The sequence below is a fragment of the Engystomops pustulosus genome, chromosome 8, assembly GCF_040894005.1.
Source record: "Engystomops pustulosus chromosome 8, aEngPut4.maternal, whole genome shotgun sequence".
Classification (NCBI taxonomy): domain Eukaryota; kingdom Metazoa; phylum Chordata; class Amphibia; order Anura; family Leptodactylidae; genus Engystomops; species Engystomops pustulosus.
Genome location: NC_092418.1, coordinates 80,109,785 through 80,125,748, shown reverse-complemented (window position 1 = coordinate 80,125,748; position 15,964 = coordinate 80,109,785). Strand labels below are relative to the sequence as shown.

Below are 15,964 nucleotides of genomic sequence, written 5' to 3'. Positions count from 1 at the left end.
GTGCCACAGGCCTTGGGGTTCAGCCATGCATTCAGTTTTTCAGATGCAGTTTTTGAACCCAAAAGCGGGTGTGGATCATAATGAGTGAGGACTTATCAATAGGAAGTGCTACTCCTCCTCTATTTTCACTCCACTCCCGGTTTGGTCATTGAAAACTGCTTCTGAAAAACTGAACGTGTGACTGCATCCTCAGGATACTACTGCAGTCCACAACCAATCTAAAAACTTAGATTGACCAAGTGTGATGTGTGGGAAAGAGAACGATGTATTGGAAATGATACATATGGGATATCAAAAACCTGTTTAATTTCAAAGCAAACAAGGAGGGGGGATGTGGTTGGTATATTGCATCTACTGTTTCTTGTATTTTTAACAAATATGAGCCAGCAAAACCTGTGGTATATTAACTAAAACCTATAACATTTTATTAGGTATGCATTACAATACAAAGTCAACCTAAAAATGCACACAACACATGCAATACACAAGGCTGAAAGAATATACACCTACTAGGCAGCTATCTATTAGCGCCGGATGTGAAGACGCCTAGCAAAGAGTACGCAAATATTTATACCTTACATGATAACTTGTTGTTTCTAGTCATGGGTCTATCCTCAAGAAATGGTGGATAGTCTGGGACTGTTGCGTTAGGATGGCAGACTCCTATGGTTCACACATGAATCCTTGTGTACAGTTATCACAATACAGGTAGGCACCCAACTGTCCCTATCCTAGAAATTGACTCTTAAAAGGGCGTACGCTTGCCTGACGTGTTTCTTCCAATAACTGGATTCCCCGGAGATTCACTGAAATCTCCAATATTCCTTTTTGAGTGCAAGTTAACTCTAAAATACCATTTGGCGCTCAACCTCATGCTTCAATTCCTTCAAAGATTTATTCAAATATTAAATAAATAAAAACTGTATACACTGAGAACTATCTCCATCTTAACAGCCCCACATCTTCTATGACTACATGTGGGATTTGATATGCATTTTGAGACCTGGATTGGGCTCATCTTCAGTCAACAACATCCAGCTCCATTTAAGGGTTTATTTTGTTGTAAAAAAGACGCACACATAAAATAAGGTCACATTTAGATTGGGGTGCTTCTTTTTTGCAAAGAGAATTTTAAATGGACTTAGCTGGATTAGCTGGTTATTGACTGAATAAATGTTATATTTGAATAAAGCTTTAAAGGAATTGTAGTCCACGGTTGAGCCACAAATGGTATTTTTAGAATAAACTTGCGCTCAAAAAGGAATATTGGAGATTTTCAGAAACCCACAGGATCCTGGCGAAAGGGTCACCAGAGGTTGCACCCTGGATAATAAAATGAAATCAATTGATTGTGGCTATTACAACACCATTTAAGGTGAGCACCCACCTGTTATTATTCATAACTATCTATAATACCTAGTGTAATACACAAAACTAATAATAATATTAATAATTCCTTTATTTATATAGAGCACGCAGATTATTCAGCGCTGCACAGACCTTGCTAAATCTGTCCCTGTTCCCTATGGGGCTCACAATCTAATCAACCTACCTGTATGTTTTGGAGTGTGGGAGGAAAGCAGAGGACCTGGAGGAAATCCACACAAACTTGGAGAGAACATACAATCGCTTTGCAGATGTTGACCCTGGGACTTGAACCCAGAACCCCAGCACTGGAAGCTGTAATGTTAACCACTAAGCCACCGTGCTGTCCCTACCCTATATCTGCGCTATTTGGTTCTCTATTTTTCTCTGCAACTTAATTTGTAATTGGGTCACTAAGGCAGATGCATGAGTAACTGGTGGCTAAATGTAAAAGAGACAATCCCAGTCATGGATTGTCCTGGGGTGTAAATGGCGTGAACTATGGTGTAAGCTCACCCCTGGGGAGCCCTATCAGAGAGTCCCTCACGTGAATACTGCGGTCTACAGAGCTAGTGACTGCATAGATGCCCAGGAAATCTAAAAACCATCATCACCCATACGTCCCCTAATCCCAAACCTTCCACTCCATAAACACAACTGCCAATCACATTGTCCCCTTATCTGATCTCTGCTTGTTTTGGCTTGTTTTTGCCTGTCTTTTTTTTCGTCTGCTACTTTGGTAATTTATCAATCTCACTTTTTCCTTGAGTTAAATGTTTGGGTTTTTTTCAGATCTCTTTTTGAGACATTGGTTACAAATGTTGCACAAATGTAATTTCTTAACATTTTCAAACTTTTCCTCAAGTATGGTTCCGTCTGCGTTTTTTTGCGCAAAAAAATTCTCAAATGTTAGACAATATGAAATGATAAATGTTGATATGAAAATTTCTAAATGTCCCCAAAAAGGCGCAAAAAATTGCAATGCGCTAAAGAAAGTCTCAAAAAGACAGAAAAAAAGGAAGAAAAATAAAGATGCATGACCCCCAATGTGTAGTCAGGGGGATGAAGATCATGGGAAGGTGAATAGCATCAAGTTAAACTGACAGCAAACAGTTGTAGTATCAAGGACTGTCGATCTAAGGAATGGCAATATGTACATAAGGAATGGGGTTGAGGAGGGCTGTAACTAATGAATCCAAAGCGTGTGAGGGGGGCTGTATATAAAATAACATGAGGGGGCTGTACATAAATAACCAGGATAGGGATGTTTGGTACGATAAACTAGGAAATCTTTTAGGGAACAGGAGACTATTTCAGTTTCAGAATTTTAATGCCCCCATATGAGTTCACTGCAAAGGGACCCACTGAGGCTTTGTCAACCAGGGGCCTGCTGACCCTCTATAGCAGTGGTGGCGAACCTATGGCACGGGTGCCAGAGGTGGCACTCAGAGCCCTTTCTGTGGGCACCCAGGCCATCGCCCCAGCATACCAGACAGTTCCAAGCAACTAACAAGATGCTGCTTTCAGTTATATTTTCATACTTTCTTCGCTACTTGGGACAGTAAGAAAAGGGAGAATGAATAGACCTCCTGCTGGCACCACGATTCTCTGTGTACAGAGGGACACTGGAAAGAAACTAAAATGATGCAAATTTTCCATCTTTCTACTTTGTTGCTGTCTTCAGGAGGCCAATATGATGATTGTAGAACAGGGAGCAGTAAGTTACTGCTTTAATTTTTGGTTGGCACCTTGCGATAAAAAGGGGGGGTTTCGGGTTGCTTTTTTGGCACTTGGCCACTTAAAGGTTTGCCATCACTGCTCTATAGAATGACAGCAAGAAGAGATCTTGAAAATGGTGAGGAATTCATACAGAAAGTAAATTGGAAAATTTGTATAACTTTTCCTTACACAAATCATATCAATTATTTATTGAAAGTAGACAACCCCTTTAACTCCTCCCCTCAGACAGAGGACTAGGAACAGAGTGTGAGAGATACATATATACTAATTGACATAGACAATTGGGGACTCAATTGGTGTATACATAGAGGAATATACAGTAAAATGATGGTTATCTCATAGGGGAATAGGGATAAATAAAGCAGGTATACTGTAGTGGCTCATTTAGACTCCCTCTGTGCCATAGTACCCAGCCTCAGATCTCTGTAGAATGTATTATGGGATCCAATGCTATTACTGCTTTAGAAAGCCATCAGAAAGGGACTGCCTTCTTAAAGGGATATTCCCACGAAGACAAGATCAGAAATCTACCACCAGGATGAAGGATTTTAACCCAAGCCCACTTACATACTGGTGTGGGCCCCTTCTGGCAGGATCTGCTTTTCCATTACCCTTGTTTTTACAAAAAATGCTTTAAAAATTATGCAAATGAGCCTGAGGAGCTCCAGGCAACATAGGTGTTAATGGAGCCTAAAGGGAGTTCTAATCTCCCTTTCAGTTACTTAGGCACAACACCTCCTGCGCTTCACTTAGCCCCACCCTAGACGTGTTGTCATTGGAGATGTGAGGGTTACAAATGTGCCAGAAAGGGTCCTCAGTTTGTTTTGTGTATGAATGTCCGCTATAGGAATCTGCACCGTTGCGTTTACAATCACCAAATTTTGCAAAGCCAATCTCTGTGATTCGGGGAAAGTGGTAGACTAGGTTTGGAGACAAAATTATAATGCCACACTTTCCAAAATACACTTTTTAACCTCCATTTACAGGAGCCTTTGTCTTCTGCTACTACTGTGGCAGATAGAAGCTGAGCCGTGATTGGTTGCTGTTTTACCACAGGTCATTAATATGGGCTCTGAGCTTTGATTGGTTATTATAAGCAATGAGTATATGACAGCTTATGGGTGAGGTAAGATGCAAAGAAAAAGACAGAGACTGACAGAGATGGTCAGTGACAGAGACAGTCAGTGACAGAGACTGACAGAGACGGTCAGTGACAGAGACTGACAGAGACGGTCAGTGACAGAGACTGACAGAGACGGTCAGTGACAGAGACTGACAGAGACGGTCAGTGACAGAGACTGACAGAGACTGACAGAGACGGTCAGTGACAGAGACTGACAGAGACGGTCAGTGACAGAGACTGACAGAGACGGTCAGTGACAGAGACTGACAGAGACGGTCAGTGACAGAGACTGACAGAGACGGTCAGTGACAGAGACTGACAGAGATGGTCAGTGACAGAGACAGTTAGTGAAAGAGACTGATAGAGATCGTCAGTGACAGTCAGTGACAGAGACTGATAGAGATCATCAGAGACAGTCAGTGACAGAGACTAAAAGAGACAGTCAGTGACCGACTGACAGTAAAAGAGACTGACAGGGACAGTCAATGATAGAGACATTTAGCGACAGATAAAATATTTTTGTTAACCCATGCTATGTTGTTATAGCCAATATTTACTATCCCGGGAGCTACAGTCTGGTAAATTCTACAAATTTGGTAAATTCTTATACAGTATAGATATACAGACATAAAAAAATATGGCTACCAGAACAATGAAGACACAACACAAGGCAGTCAGTGACAGAGACTGACAGAGACAGTCAGTGACAGAGACTGTTTGTTACAGTATGGTGTATGTAAAATCTCCTTACAATATTAACAAGGCAGGAAATTGCCACATTAGGCTTTAGCGATTGAACAGATTGTTAGGAAAGACCATTATTTCTTACTTTACGAATGGAATTTCATTTTTCTCTTGCACGAGAAACAGGCAAAGATGTTAATTGCCCTGTGGGACATTTATTGACCAGCAATCAGCTACTTGATCAATTTCTATTATCCAGAAATCAATTGTCCGATAGGGTAGTTATGGGAAATCGATAGTTTCTTAGCTACTAGGCTTTGCATGGAAATTTCAACAGTTTTTCTATTAGATTGGCTTTTCTGGTACATCTATGGAAATTCAATTAACCCCACACTAAAAGAAAGGCTGAACCTACAGTTTTAACAAAGCAGCACGTCCTTATTTATTAGCTGGACCATGACTAATGTGGCCTTAAGCTGTATACTGGTAATGCGTTACTGGAATCAGATAAGTCAAGGCCTCATTATACTGTAATATCATGCTGACATCATCACAAGGCCAGGCCTAGTTTACCAGGGAAATCATCCTGTATTTTCTAGGATTTCTCCATCATATCTGCTACCTCATGTCTAAAAATTTTGGTAAAATTGATCATTTTCATCAAAAATGTGTCTAAAAATGTTATCTAAATCAACGCTTTGCTCATGTCGTATCATGACCCAATGCCCAATACATCTCCGTTCTATAACGTAAATCAGACTTTGTGGTTTTGATTTTATTTTGACATTCACTTTGATACTAAGCCACACAATGAAGAACATTTCCTTCCAGCTTCTTTTAAATGATGTGTTTGGCTCCATCTGGGAGACACACTGTCACCTAAAATTTGTAACTGTTCGAAAACAATCCCAAAAAATGGTGCTCCCTTTTGGCTACGATATAACAGAGACTGTAATTGCAGTTATGGTATATTGAGTTCGTGTTGTGTTCTCCTGAAGAACACAAGGAAGGGCACATTCACACATAGCAGATTTATTGCATTTTTACAGAAAGTGTTGTAAAAAAAACTTATGACCTTACTATAATAGGTTAACAGAAAAATATGTGGCGGCTTTCCTGTCCACTCAGCATTATTACAGGAGCGGGTGACCGTGGTATACCGGAGCAGAATGTAGGAGCGGTTGTTACTGACGCTCCTTGTTGTACTTTCACCTGTCATTCATCTGTCAGTAGGCGCCATTGGTATGGTAATAACATATCAGACATAATTACCGTGTAAATATACATGTGATAAACATGTGTCATTGATGTACTCGTGTTTCATCTGACAGGTACCTACTCGATGACTGTAACATCTTCTTTTTTTTTTATCTTCCAGCTCCTCCACTTATGGTTTTTGCGGAATGTAACAAGGAGTCTTATTCAAGTCTAATTGATGATTTTTGTATGTTACAATTCCATTTTAAGATGGAAGAATTAGGAAGACAGCTATGGTGCGACTGGGACGCAACAGAAGAGTAAGTACACATTTTTTTATAACTGTCATTTTTTTTTTTTAAATTTAGTGTTATCCATTACAATAAGACGTAAAGCAATATAACACAATAGTCAGCATTCTTGTGAACACAAGTAATGGTTTCAGGTCGTACAGATAACATGGAAGGACGTATTTTTCTAGAACAGAATATAATATAGCAAGCCATCCATTTATCATATAGTCGTACAGAGTGAGTACACTTTAACCCCTTCCTGCCAATGTCCTTTTTCGTTTTTGCGTTTTCATTTTTCCCTCCCCACCTTCAAAAATCTATAACTTTTTTATTTTTCCATGTACAGAGTTGTGTTATGGCTTATTTTTGCGTAACAAATTATACTTCAAAATAGTGGTATTTAATATTCCATGCCGTGTACTGGGAAGCGGGAAAAAAATTCCAAATGCAGTGAAATTGGTGAAAAAACGCATTTGCGCCGTATTCTTTTGGACTTAGATTTTTCAGATTTCACTGTGTGCCCCAAATGACATGACTACTTTATTCTTTGGGTCGGTACGATTAAAGGGATACCAAACTTTTGGATTTTGCCATCTTCTGGCGCTAATAACTTTTTTATACTTTGGTGCCATAGGTTTGCCACCACTGCCCTAGATCTTTATTAATATAAATAGGAATAAAAAGCTTTAGCCAAAATTTTCGTAAATGCTTCATAAATATCTTACTGATCACAGACCCATGTTCTGCAATATCAGCATTTTTTTAGAGAATCCATTTAAAGGGAATCTGTCATCAGATTTTACTATAATATACTGCAGACAGTGCTAGGTATAGGCCCTGGAGAGTTGTGTGATCAAACCTTTGTGTGTAATAAGTAGCAGCAGGGGTGTAAAAAGTGAACTTTTAATCCAATTTTGCACCTCCTGCAAGTGCTCGGGGAGGATCTATAAACCCAAAGAGCTTTCTAATCTTTGCAGTAAGTATCAAACCAATATCCTGATACAGTCCCTACTCCTAGCAGAGGGCAAGGGTTGTGGAGCTACACAGTGCAGGGAGTAGAAAGCTCTTCATGCTAATATAACTAGTCAGAGCAGCTGAAAGAGCTGCAGAACTGTATTATAACTTTACTTTTCACAGTCCTGTCACTAATAACACAGAGGTAAGATTACACAGCTCTCCAGGGCTCTTTTAAATGGCTCTTAAAGTGGACCTTTCACCATCTCACATCACTCACATAAGAGACCATGCCATGATTTGGGGGCTGCTTTACAGATGCAGGGGGAATTTGTATTTTCTTTCTAGCCCCAAATGTCTGAGGTGGTGAAAAGTCCTCTTTAAAGAGAACCGTCAGGCAAAATTAACTATTTTATATTTTCATACACTGCCATAAGAGAGCATTGCCTCTATCCCTTCATTGTCCCTCTACATGTCTGTAAACCTAAGCAATGAGGTCCTAAAGCTGTATGCAAATGGCCTGTGAAATGTCCAATGAGTCATTAGCATATTCAAGCTGTTCAACTTATTCATGAGTGGGAGGTACAGCCACTCCCCCAGTACATGACTGACAGCCTGTATAATGATGTGAGGCTGTATAATGATGTGCTTCCTGGTGCTGGCGCCCCCTGCAGCCTGTGTGTATAGGAGAGATACAACAGCTCCAGGCAGCCATGTCATAGCAGAACATAGCAGGTACTTGTGTAGCTGATGTCTGTGTCTCTGTGTATTAGGAGGATGCAGCATGTCAGCAGATACAGCACACACACTAGCCATGCTTTACTATACATTACACACAGACATGAGCAGGGGGAGGAGAGGGGAGGGGTAATAGGGATGATATCACTGCCTCTGACCATGTGACAAGCCTAATTTACATAATAAAGAAAAGATGATTTTACAATGATTGACTAGATATAAATGCTGGGATGGGATCCTTGTGAGCTGCTCTAACAGGTAGTAGTGACAGGACTAGTGACACAGACCTGATGACAGGTGTCCTTTAAATACCTCTAGTATGATTTACCCTGAAGAAAAATATACACCTAAACAGTGTTGGGGATATATATACTGGGCAAACCACATTCACCCCAAGTCTTATAGCACCAAGACCAAATCTATTACACAAAAGAAGTAAAAAAAAGGAAAAAAAAACTTCTAAATAATCTTTATTGTGTAAACAAAAATCATAAAAAGAAGAGCATTAAAATGACATAGACAATGAAGGAGCAACCAACTGAAACTAAGGCATGCAAACTACCTGGGTGTTAATATATATCTCATAATTCCCCCCTGAGAATCAAGAACACTGAATGAATAGGGGCTTTAAATTACCAAATGAACAAAGGGGTTTTTCCCACAAACTAAAGTTAGGCTCTATCCCGTGAATAGGGTCTTACTTGCTGATCAGTTGGGATCTCAGTCAGTGCCGTAACTAGAAGCTGATGGGCCCCAGTGCAAAGTCTGTGCCAGGTCCCGACCATAATGTATGGTTTATAGTAATAGTCTTCTCATATGGGAAAGTGACACCATAAGGGCCCCCTTAACCTCATGGGCCCAGGTGCGATCGCAACCTCTGCACCCCCTAAAGTTATGCCCCTGGTTTCAGTGCTCAGCAATTTCCATCAGCTCCATAGAGATTAATGGAGCAGAATGGTTATGCGTGGCTGTCTGCTCCATTAGTCTGAGGAGTGACTCGTTTTTGCAATTTGTGGGGGTCTCAACATTGAGCAAGTTAGTAAATAAGGGCAACAACAATGTAAAAGAGGTACAAAAAGCAGGGGAAGAAACAAGTTACTTGTACCGACCGGTCTGCATCTATTCATTGAGTGTTCTTGATTCTCAGGGAGGAATTACGAGATATATATTAACACCCAGGTAGTGTGCATGCCTTATGATTCTGCTTGTTGCTCCTTCATTGTCTATTGTCATTTTAATGCTCATTGGTCTTATGATTTTTGTTTACACAATAAAGATTATTTAGAAGGTTTTTCCCTTTTGTTTCTTCTTTTGTGTAATAGATTTGGTTTTGGTGCCTGAAGAAAAATATGCCTAATGGGACGGGCCAATTAATCCTGTGATGTATCATCAGGAGAGTTTGTTTAGAATAATTCAATGCGTATGAGCCTGTGATACAGCAAGGAGCAAGACATCAATAAAAAAAAGAATCCTTTACACCATGTCCTTACTAATTTACCAGGTTTTAAGGTTTTTTTTTTTTTTACTAAATATGAGTAGACTAGTGTGCACAGAACCTGACATGTTGACCACTGCACTTTCTAAACTAAATATTAACAATAAAATGTAAAGTTTCCATAGTAACTGAACCCTGGGAGACTGCTCCCTCATCTCCTTGGAGATAAGTGCTTTCAAAAATCTTAAAATATAAAAAGGCTGAAAAAACGGCAATGAGAGGCAAAGTTTTCTCCTTCCTGTAGAGGCCATGGTATCACTTATGTTCATTGAACTCTCATGAGAAATCTACATTGAATTGCACACAATCGCTTATCATGTATAGGAGACATATCCACGTGTTATGGGTTTGTGGTTCCATGGGGGAGAGGGGGGGGATGTCAAGTCTGCAATCTGTATATCTGCTTACACTAAAATGAAATATAGGATTTGCATGGGTCAGTGTCCCAAGCCTGGAGAGATGTATACTGTATGCATCCTATACCTTTAGCAGAACACTGTATACATATAACCTCCTGTGCATTATGGAAAGGATTTGCATGCATCTCTGGCGCACAGCTGGGAGAAGTTTCCAGTGCGACGTCATGAGAACATAAGACCTGACCATCAGCTTTTCATATTTTCCCCAGGAATATTGCATTGAACATGAACCCATGATATCTGAGGACGACACTTGGGTTACACAGAGAAAATACAGTTGCAGAAATGTGACAGCTGTATGTGACTTACTGGGGAAAATGCATGTAAATTACTCAAAAGTTTGGAAATGTTCTGAGTAACTAAAGTTGTACATGAGTTCTCCTTTGGATTTGCAAGTCCCATTTAGAAGTCACGAGGTAGCCCTTGTCTTATTATACATAGATTTTACTTAAAGGTACTGACATGTGTAAGTAAATGTGTTATATAATGGTACAGTCCTAGATAGTCGCAATTGATAGCACAAGACATCTAGGAACCAATGGAATAGTTATATGAATTGGAGACCAGTCTATACACCCACACATGCGATCACTATAGAGATGCACTACAAAGCCTTGTATGTCACAGTATTGTTCACCCATAAAAGCAACATTTATAAAGAGACTGTATGGTCCCATAGCAATGCTGTGTACTAATGCCTTCCACATCAGAGCTTTGCTGGAGATGTCATTTTGCTGTGGCTTTGACAAATCGCCCATACAGGGAGCATCTTTTCTTTGACGTTTACGTTGTGGCGTTCCTCTGGAATACTTAGAAATAAACTAAGAAGCAAACAATATCTCACATAGTCTGATATGGGAATCACTCATGGTGTCAACGCCATCTTGCTCCAAATGGTTCCGCCCAGTTGTTTGTCTATTCACATACGAAAATACAAGATTGAAAAAAGATTCTGGCAAAAAAATGCCAGAGAGATGGCAAATCCTTAGTACTGGGACCCATTTATATTCAATAATGAGCAACAAAATGTTTACTTTGTTCTCAATTAATAACAGATCTAAAATAAAAACTGGAGTAACACACTGTATATGATGCCATAGCTGATGAGTAATATTTATATTCAGCAGATATATATATAGAGAGAGAGAGAGAGAGAGAGAGAGATGTAACTTGTTTTACCCTTCATAGGGCTCTTCCTTTAGACATCAGACATGAAATGATCCCCAGTCACCAAGGACTCTGATATTATGTACTGGATATCGCAGCAGCTGCCTGGGTCGGCCCCGGAGTGTGGGAAGAATCTTCCGATGGAATGAGTTTTATTTGCACCTGTCCAGTAATGTCAGGGTAGCGCTCAGTCAACAATGATGAAATTAGAGGTCAGGGAAGCGCAGGCCCTCTCCATGAAGACAAGCAGGGATAGGATAATGATAACATTTTTAGAATTTTGTATATACAGGCTTGATATTAATTGAAGGGGGTGGCCTCTCCAGTCCACATTGCCTCCAAAACCAAGAATAACTTTATGTAGGGACCAATTATAGGTAGAAAAAGCCTATAAACAGATAAAGCAATATGGATAGGTAAATAAGCGTGCTAGTGCAATGGGGCGAGCTCAATGTGCTCCAGACAAGTGATGCAGATAGTGACTAGAATCCTGGCACTTACAGGCTGATTTGCATATTCAGTGGATTGCATCTGTGGATTGCATCTGTGGATTGCATCTTTGATTTGCGACCAGAAAGCTATATTACTTCACCTATTAAAGGTATCAATCAAGAACAGCAGTAGGGTCATTATAAGCTGCATATCAGAGGGAAGGACCTGTGGAGCCAGCCATAGCTCACTCAGATACTGTACTCTTCCTTGAGAATGATTTATAGGAAGTCTGTGAACCTCAAGGGGGATGACTCAGAGTCCTTTGCCCCAGTCTACAGACTGTATGTCCCATAGGTACTCAATTCTCACACTGCAACAAAACACTATAGTGACCTCTCCATTGGAAAGTGTTGACGTCATTACTATAAAAATCCAGTGTGCTTTTGGAAATACTTTATGTGCTGTCCCAATAGTAGTTACAATGATTTCACATTAACCCTTGTTAAGCCAAGTAATCAGCAGGTATCATAAATGCTGGATTGTACTGTTCAGTACATGAACTAACAGGAGTTGTCTCTAATGTAATGGGTGTTTACAGCTCATTTCAAGGGTTAATCCATAATATTTCCATATAAAACAATCTGAGTCTTTTATCCCGGTCTATATCCTGGTACTATAGCAGATAGTGGCAGAACACGCTGGCAGTCCCCTGGCACACAGAACTGTTTTCCCATCATTGTCCGTGCTGATAAGACTGTGTGTTCTTTCTATTGTTTGGGAAGTAATTAAGATTCTTAATGAGTAAAGCTGATAAAGCCAAAGTCACTGATAAGCAGCAAGTGTGTTATTATGAGCTGCTGCTGATATGGAATCTGCCAGATAAAATAAATGTGCCATATCATGTCCCCACTGTGCAGCTCCGGCCTAGAATAGAAAGATGGTCTGGGCGTATGGCAGAGAATCGCGGATTAGATGCAGAAAGGGTACATTCAGCTATTTTAAATGATTAGTCCATTCAAAAGGTGAAAAAGTAAAGCACAGAACACAACTAAAATAGGCGCATAGCCGGACATTATGGTTAAAGAGAACCTGTCAGGTTGATACAATACCACCCACTCGTCTTTATGGAGTGGTGGTTTAGTGTCCCAAATCTCCCTGTATCGGCTCTCTCCATGACCGCTTTAAAAAAAAATGCTGGCTCGATTTTTTTAATAATGCGTCCACAGAGAAAACTCATTGACGGTTTGGTCCAGAAGGAGCTATATTGGTTTAGTGTCCCAGATTGACCTGACGGCTTCTCTTTAAAGAATTTTCATTTCAATTTTTTTTTTAGTAAATGAATAGTTCAGATGAATATATGGCCTATTGCTAACAAGCGAGTGTGATGCGATTTAGGGCTCATTCACATTGGCGTTGGTGCTCAGCTTCCGTTGCACATCTGTTGCGTTTTGTCTCCATTTTGTCTCCGTTTTTTCTTCTGTTTTGTCTTCAGTTTTTTTTTGCCGACTCGAGGTATAACATTGCTTTGAAAACATCACACCTGTTTTTTCATCCTCATCAGTGAAAAAAAAGGGATGTTTCATCCGTTTTTTTTGCAGACACATAGACTTCTATTTCCTTCTATGATCTATATCCATAACAAAAATTAGACACGTTTCATAATTTTTCCTACGGACAACGGATCAGTGAAAATACAAGTCCATGTGAAAACACCCTTAGAAGTCAATGGCTTTGTGAGGCTTCACTGATTCACAGATGTGAGAAACCACTCCAATGTAAAAGAGCCCTTAGGCCATCGGCACACGTGGCGTTTTGAACCTGTTTTGGGGCCGTTTTTAAGCAGTCCTTTAAAAAAACTTATTTATTTTAAAAATACAGGCGTTTTTGAAAACGCATCTGTTTTTCCGTTTTGTCAGGTTTTCCCAATTACTATAATTATCATAATTGGGGAAGAACGGACAAAAACTGAAAAAATTCATGCATTTTCAAAAATGTATGTGTTTTTTAACGGACTGCTTAAAAATGTCCCTAAAACAGGTTCAAACCGCCACGTGTGCTGCTGGCCTTACTCGCAACAGACTCGCAACGTAAGCTTGGCCTGAACGTTTAGAGATCAGAACTGAACACTGCATGTCGGTTCAGTTCTGGTCTGTAGACAATCGGGTCAGACATTCAGGCAAGCTTACCAGTAAATCATGTCTGGGTGAACACAGCCGTATGCATGAGGAAGCTGATCAGAAGAGACACAGGCACATACTGCATTAAATGTGTGAAAAATAGGACCTGCTCTGTGAATAGCTGTGTAAAATGTGTGTTAAACTGTTCCCATGTTAGCTATCAATATGTGTCAACATTACCATTTGTCACTTGGATGTGTCCTTACATATGGACTATATATAATGGGCCATACATATATACACTAGTGATGCTTTGCCAGTAGGAGTAATACAGGAACAGCACATGTAAGAGGTTTATGTCTCATATACTGCATAAGCAGAATTTCCTTATGCTTATACCAACTGATTTGGCGCAGACATGGTGCCAACCTACAGTACTGATTCTTACAGCAATGACATAGTATATGTGTTTTATCTTTGTCTTGTAGGATCTACACTGAAGTCACAAACTGTACTAGCCTGTTGGCTAAGATTCAGCACTGCTACTGGCCAAACTATGTAGTGGATAGGTTCTTCACAGAACTTCATAAGAAGTACTTCAAGAACTGTGCCCTGACTGGCAGGCTGCCCGCAGACCCTCCCCTGCCCATCCTGTGCTCCTTCATCTTCATCCCTGTGCTTATAACGCTTCTTATGACGGCCTTGGTAGTATGGAGAAGCAAACGAAGCGAAGGAATTGTTTGACAACAATGTGGACTACTAACCATATGGACCCCATTTCTGGAGACTTTCCAAACAGGCTTGGGACATCGGTGATGGTGGATCTACATCAGCCTTCAGATTGGGACTTTAAGATCTGTCAGAGAAGGTTTCTATCTCCTTCTAGAACTTAACATAGGAATGACAGATATCATTGCTTAACATGATCTGTAAAGTGTAGAGTTTTTCTAATGTACCACTGCCAGATACTGAATTTATCCAGAAGATGGGCCGGACTACAGAGCGACCAGGTATAGAGGAGGTTACCAAAGAATAAACATCTAATACTTATTACTTAGAAGTCAGAAATATTCTGTATTGTAACATATGTGTATGGGATAGTCCGTATACTGACCACACGGCTACTCTTTCTACAATATGGGTTGTATTATGCTGGGACAATATACAGAGCTCATACCATATAAAGAGTCACTATCCTCAGTGTAACATTTTATTTCAGGTTTTGTAACCAGCTTGAAATGAAGCAGAGAATAATCTATTTTGTATAATGAAAATTGCAAAAATGTCTATTTTATTGTCTTGGTTTTGCTGTAATAAATGTATTTATATAGTTTTTTTTTGTCAATTGTTACCTTTTCTTGGTGACCTTTCCCTGTAGGATGTAAAGGATTATCAGGACCCTACAGGCTTTACAGGGTAATTAAATCATACAAAGGCATTTTCTTCATTACAATATTATTTACTAAGTGCACAAACACAAATATAAAGATAAATATAAGTATAAAGTGGGAGTGGGGGGGGGGGGCATTTATCAGGGCTTTATGTCAGTTTTCAGGAGTAAGAACCATCAAAAATCACAATTCCCTGCAAACTGGCTTTACCCTTTACATCACTTTCACACATAGTGGGCGTGGATGAGTGTGGAGGGGGCGTGTCTAATGGCGGAGTGGGTGCCCCTCCCCTGCGCCTGTGCACTGCTATAGCCTGTGCCAGTTCAGGCTTGAATGGCCAAAGTATTAGCACAATTTTATGCCATGTAGGGCCTGGCATAAATTGGATGTCAGTATGGACGGCCACCAAATAAATCAGGAGGTTGGTGGGTCATTCTTGTGGGTTGTTTAGGGACCTTCTTGTGATCCATGCACTTATCACAGCATAAGGAATAAGCAAAAGTGACCTATATTCAAATAGTGAAACTTTTTCTTTATGATTATAGGAACAAACATTTTTTCCTGCGCTCTAGTAACAGCAAATAGGGATATACTTTACAGCGGCCCATGGCCATTGATACAATAGTCTGAAACCCACTCAGGTCTATGGAGCATTTTTTAGGCATGCTCTGTGCAGGGAGGGATGTAGATAGGCTGTGACATCACCTAGTGTTCGTTTTGGATGAAATTAAGGTGTTTTGTATATAGGTGTTATCTTTTATTGCAGCCCTTTAATAATAAATATATAGGCATGCAAACATTTGAATATAAAACATCAAAGATTCCTAAAAAAAAACAAAAAAACATGTT

General features: G+C 39.9%; 1 protein-coding gene across 1 annotated transcript in view; it reads left to right on the top strand.

The window, feature by feature from the left end:
* RAMP1 (receptor activity modifying protein 1) overlaps positions 1-15,057 on the top strand; it is a 41,532-nt gene extending 26,475 nt beyond the window's left edge. Inside the window, exons 2-3 of the mRNA XM_072121400.1 lie at positions 6,291-6,429; positions 14,213-15,057. Coding sequence (XP_071977501.1) covers positions 6,291-6,429; positions 14,213-14,468 — 395 coding nt within the window. The 3' untranslated portion in view covers positions 14,469-15,057. The remainder of the gene's footprint in view (positions 1-6,290; positions 6,430-14,212) is intronic.
* Positions 15,058-15,964: the final 907 nt, after the last annotated feature.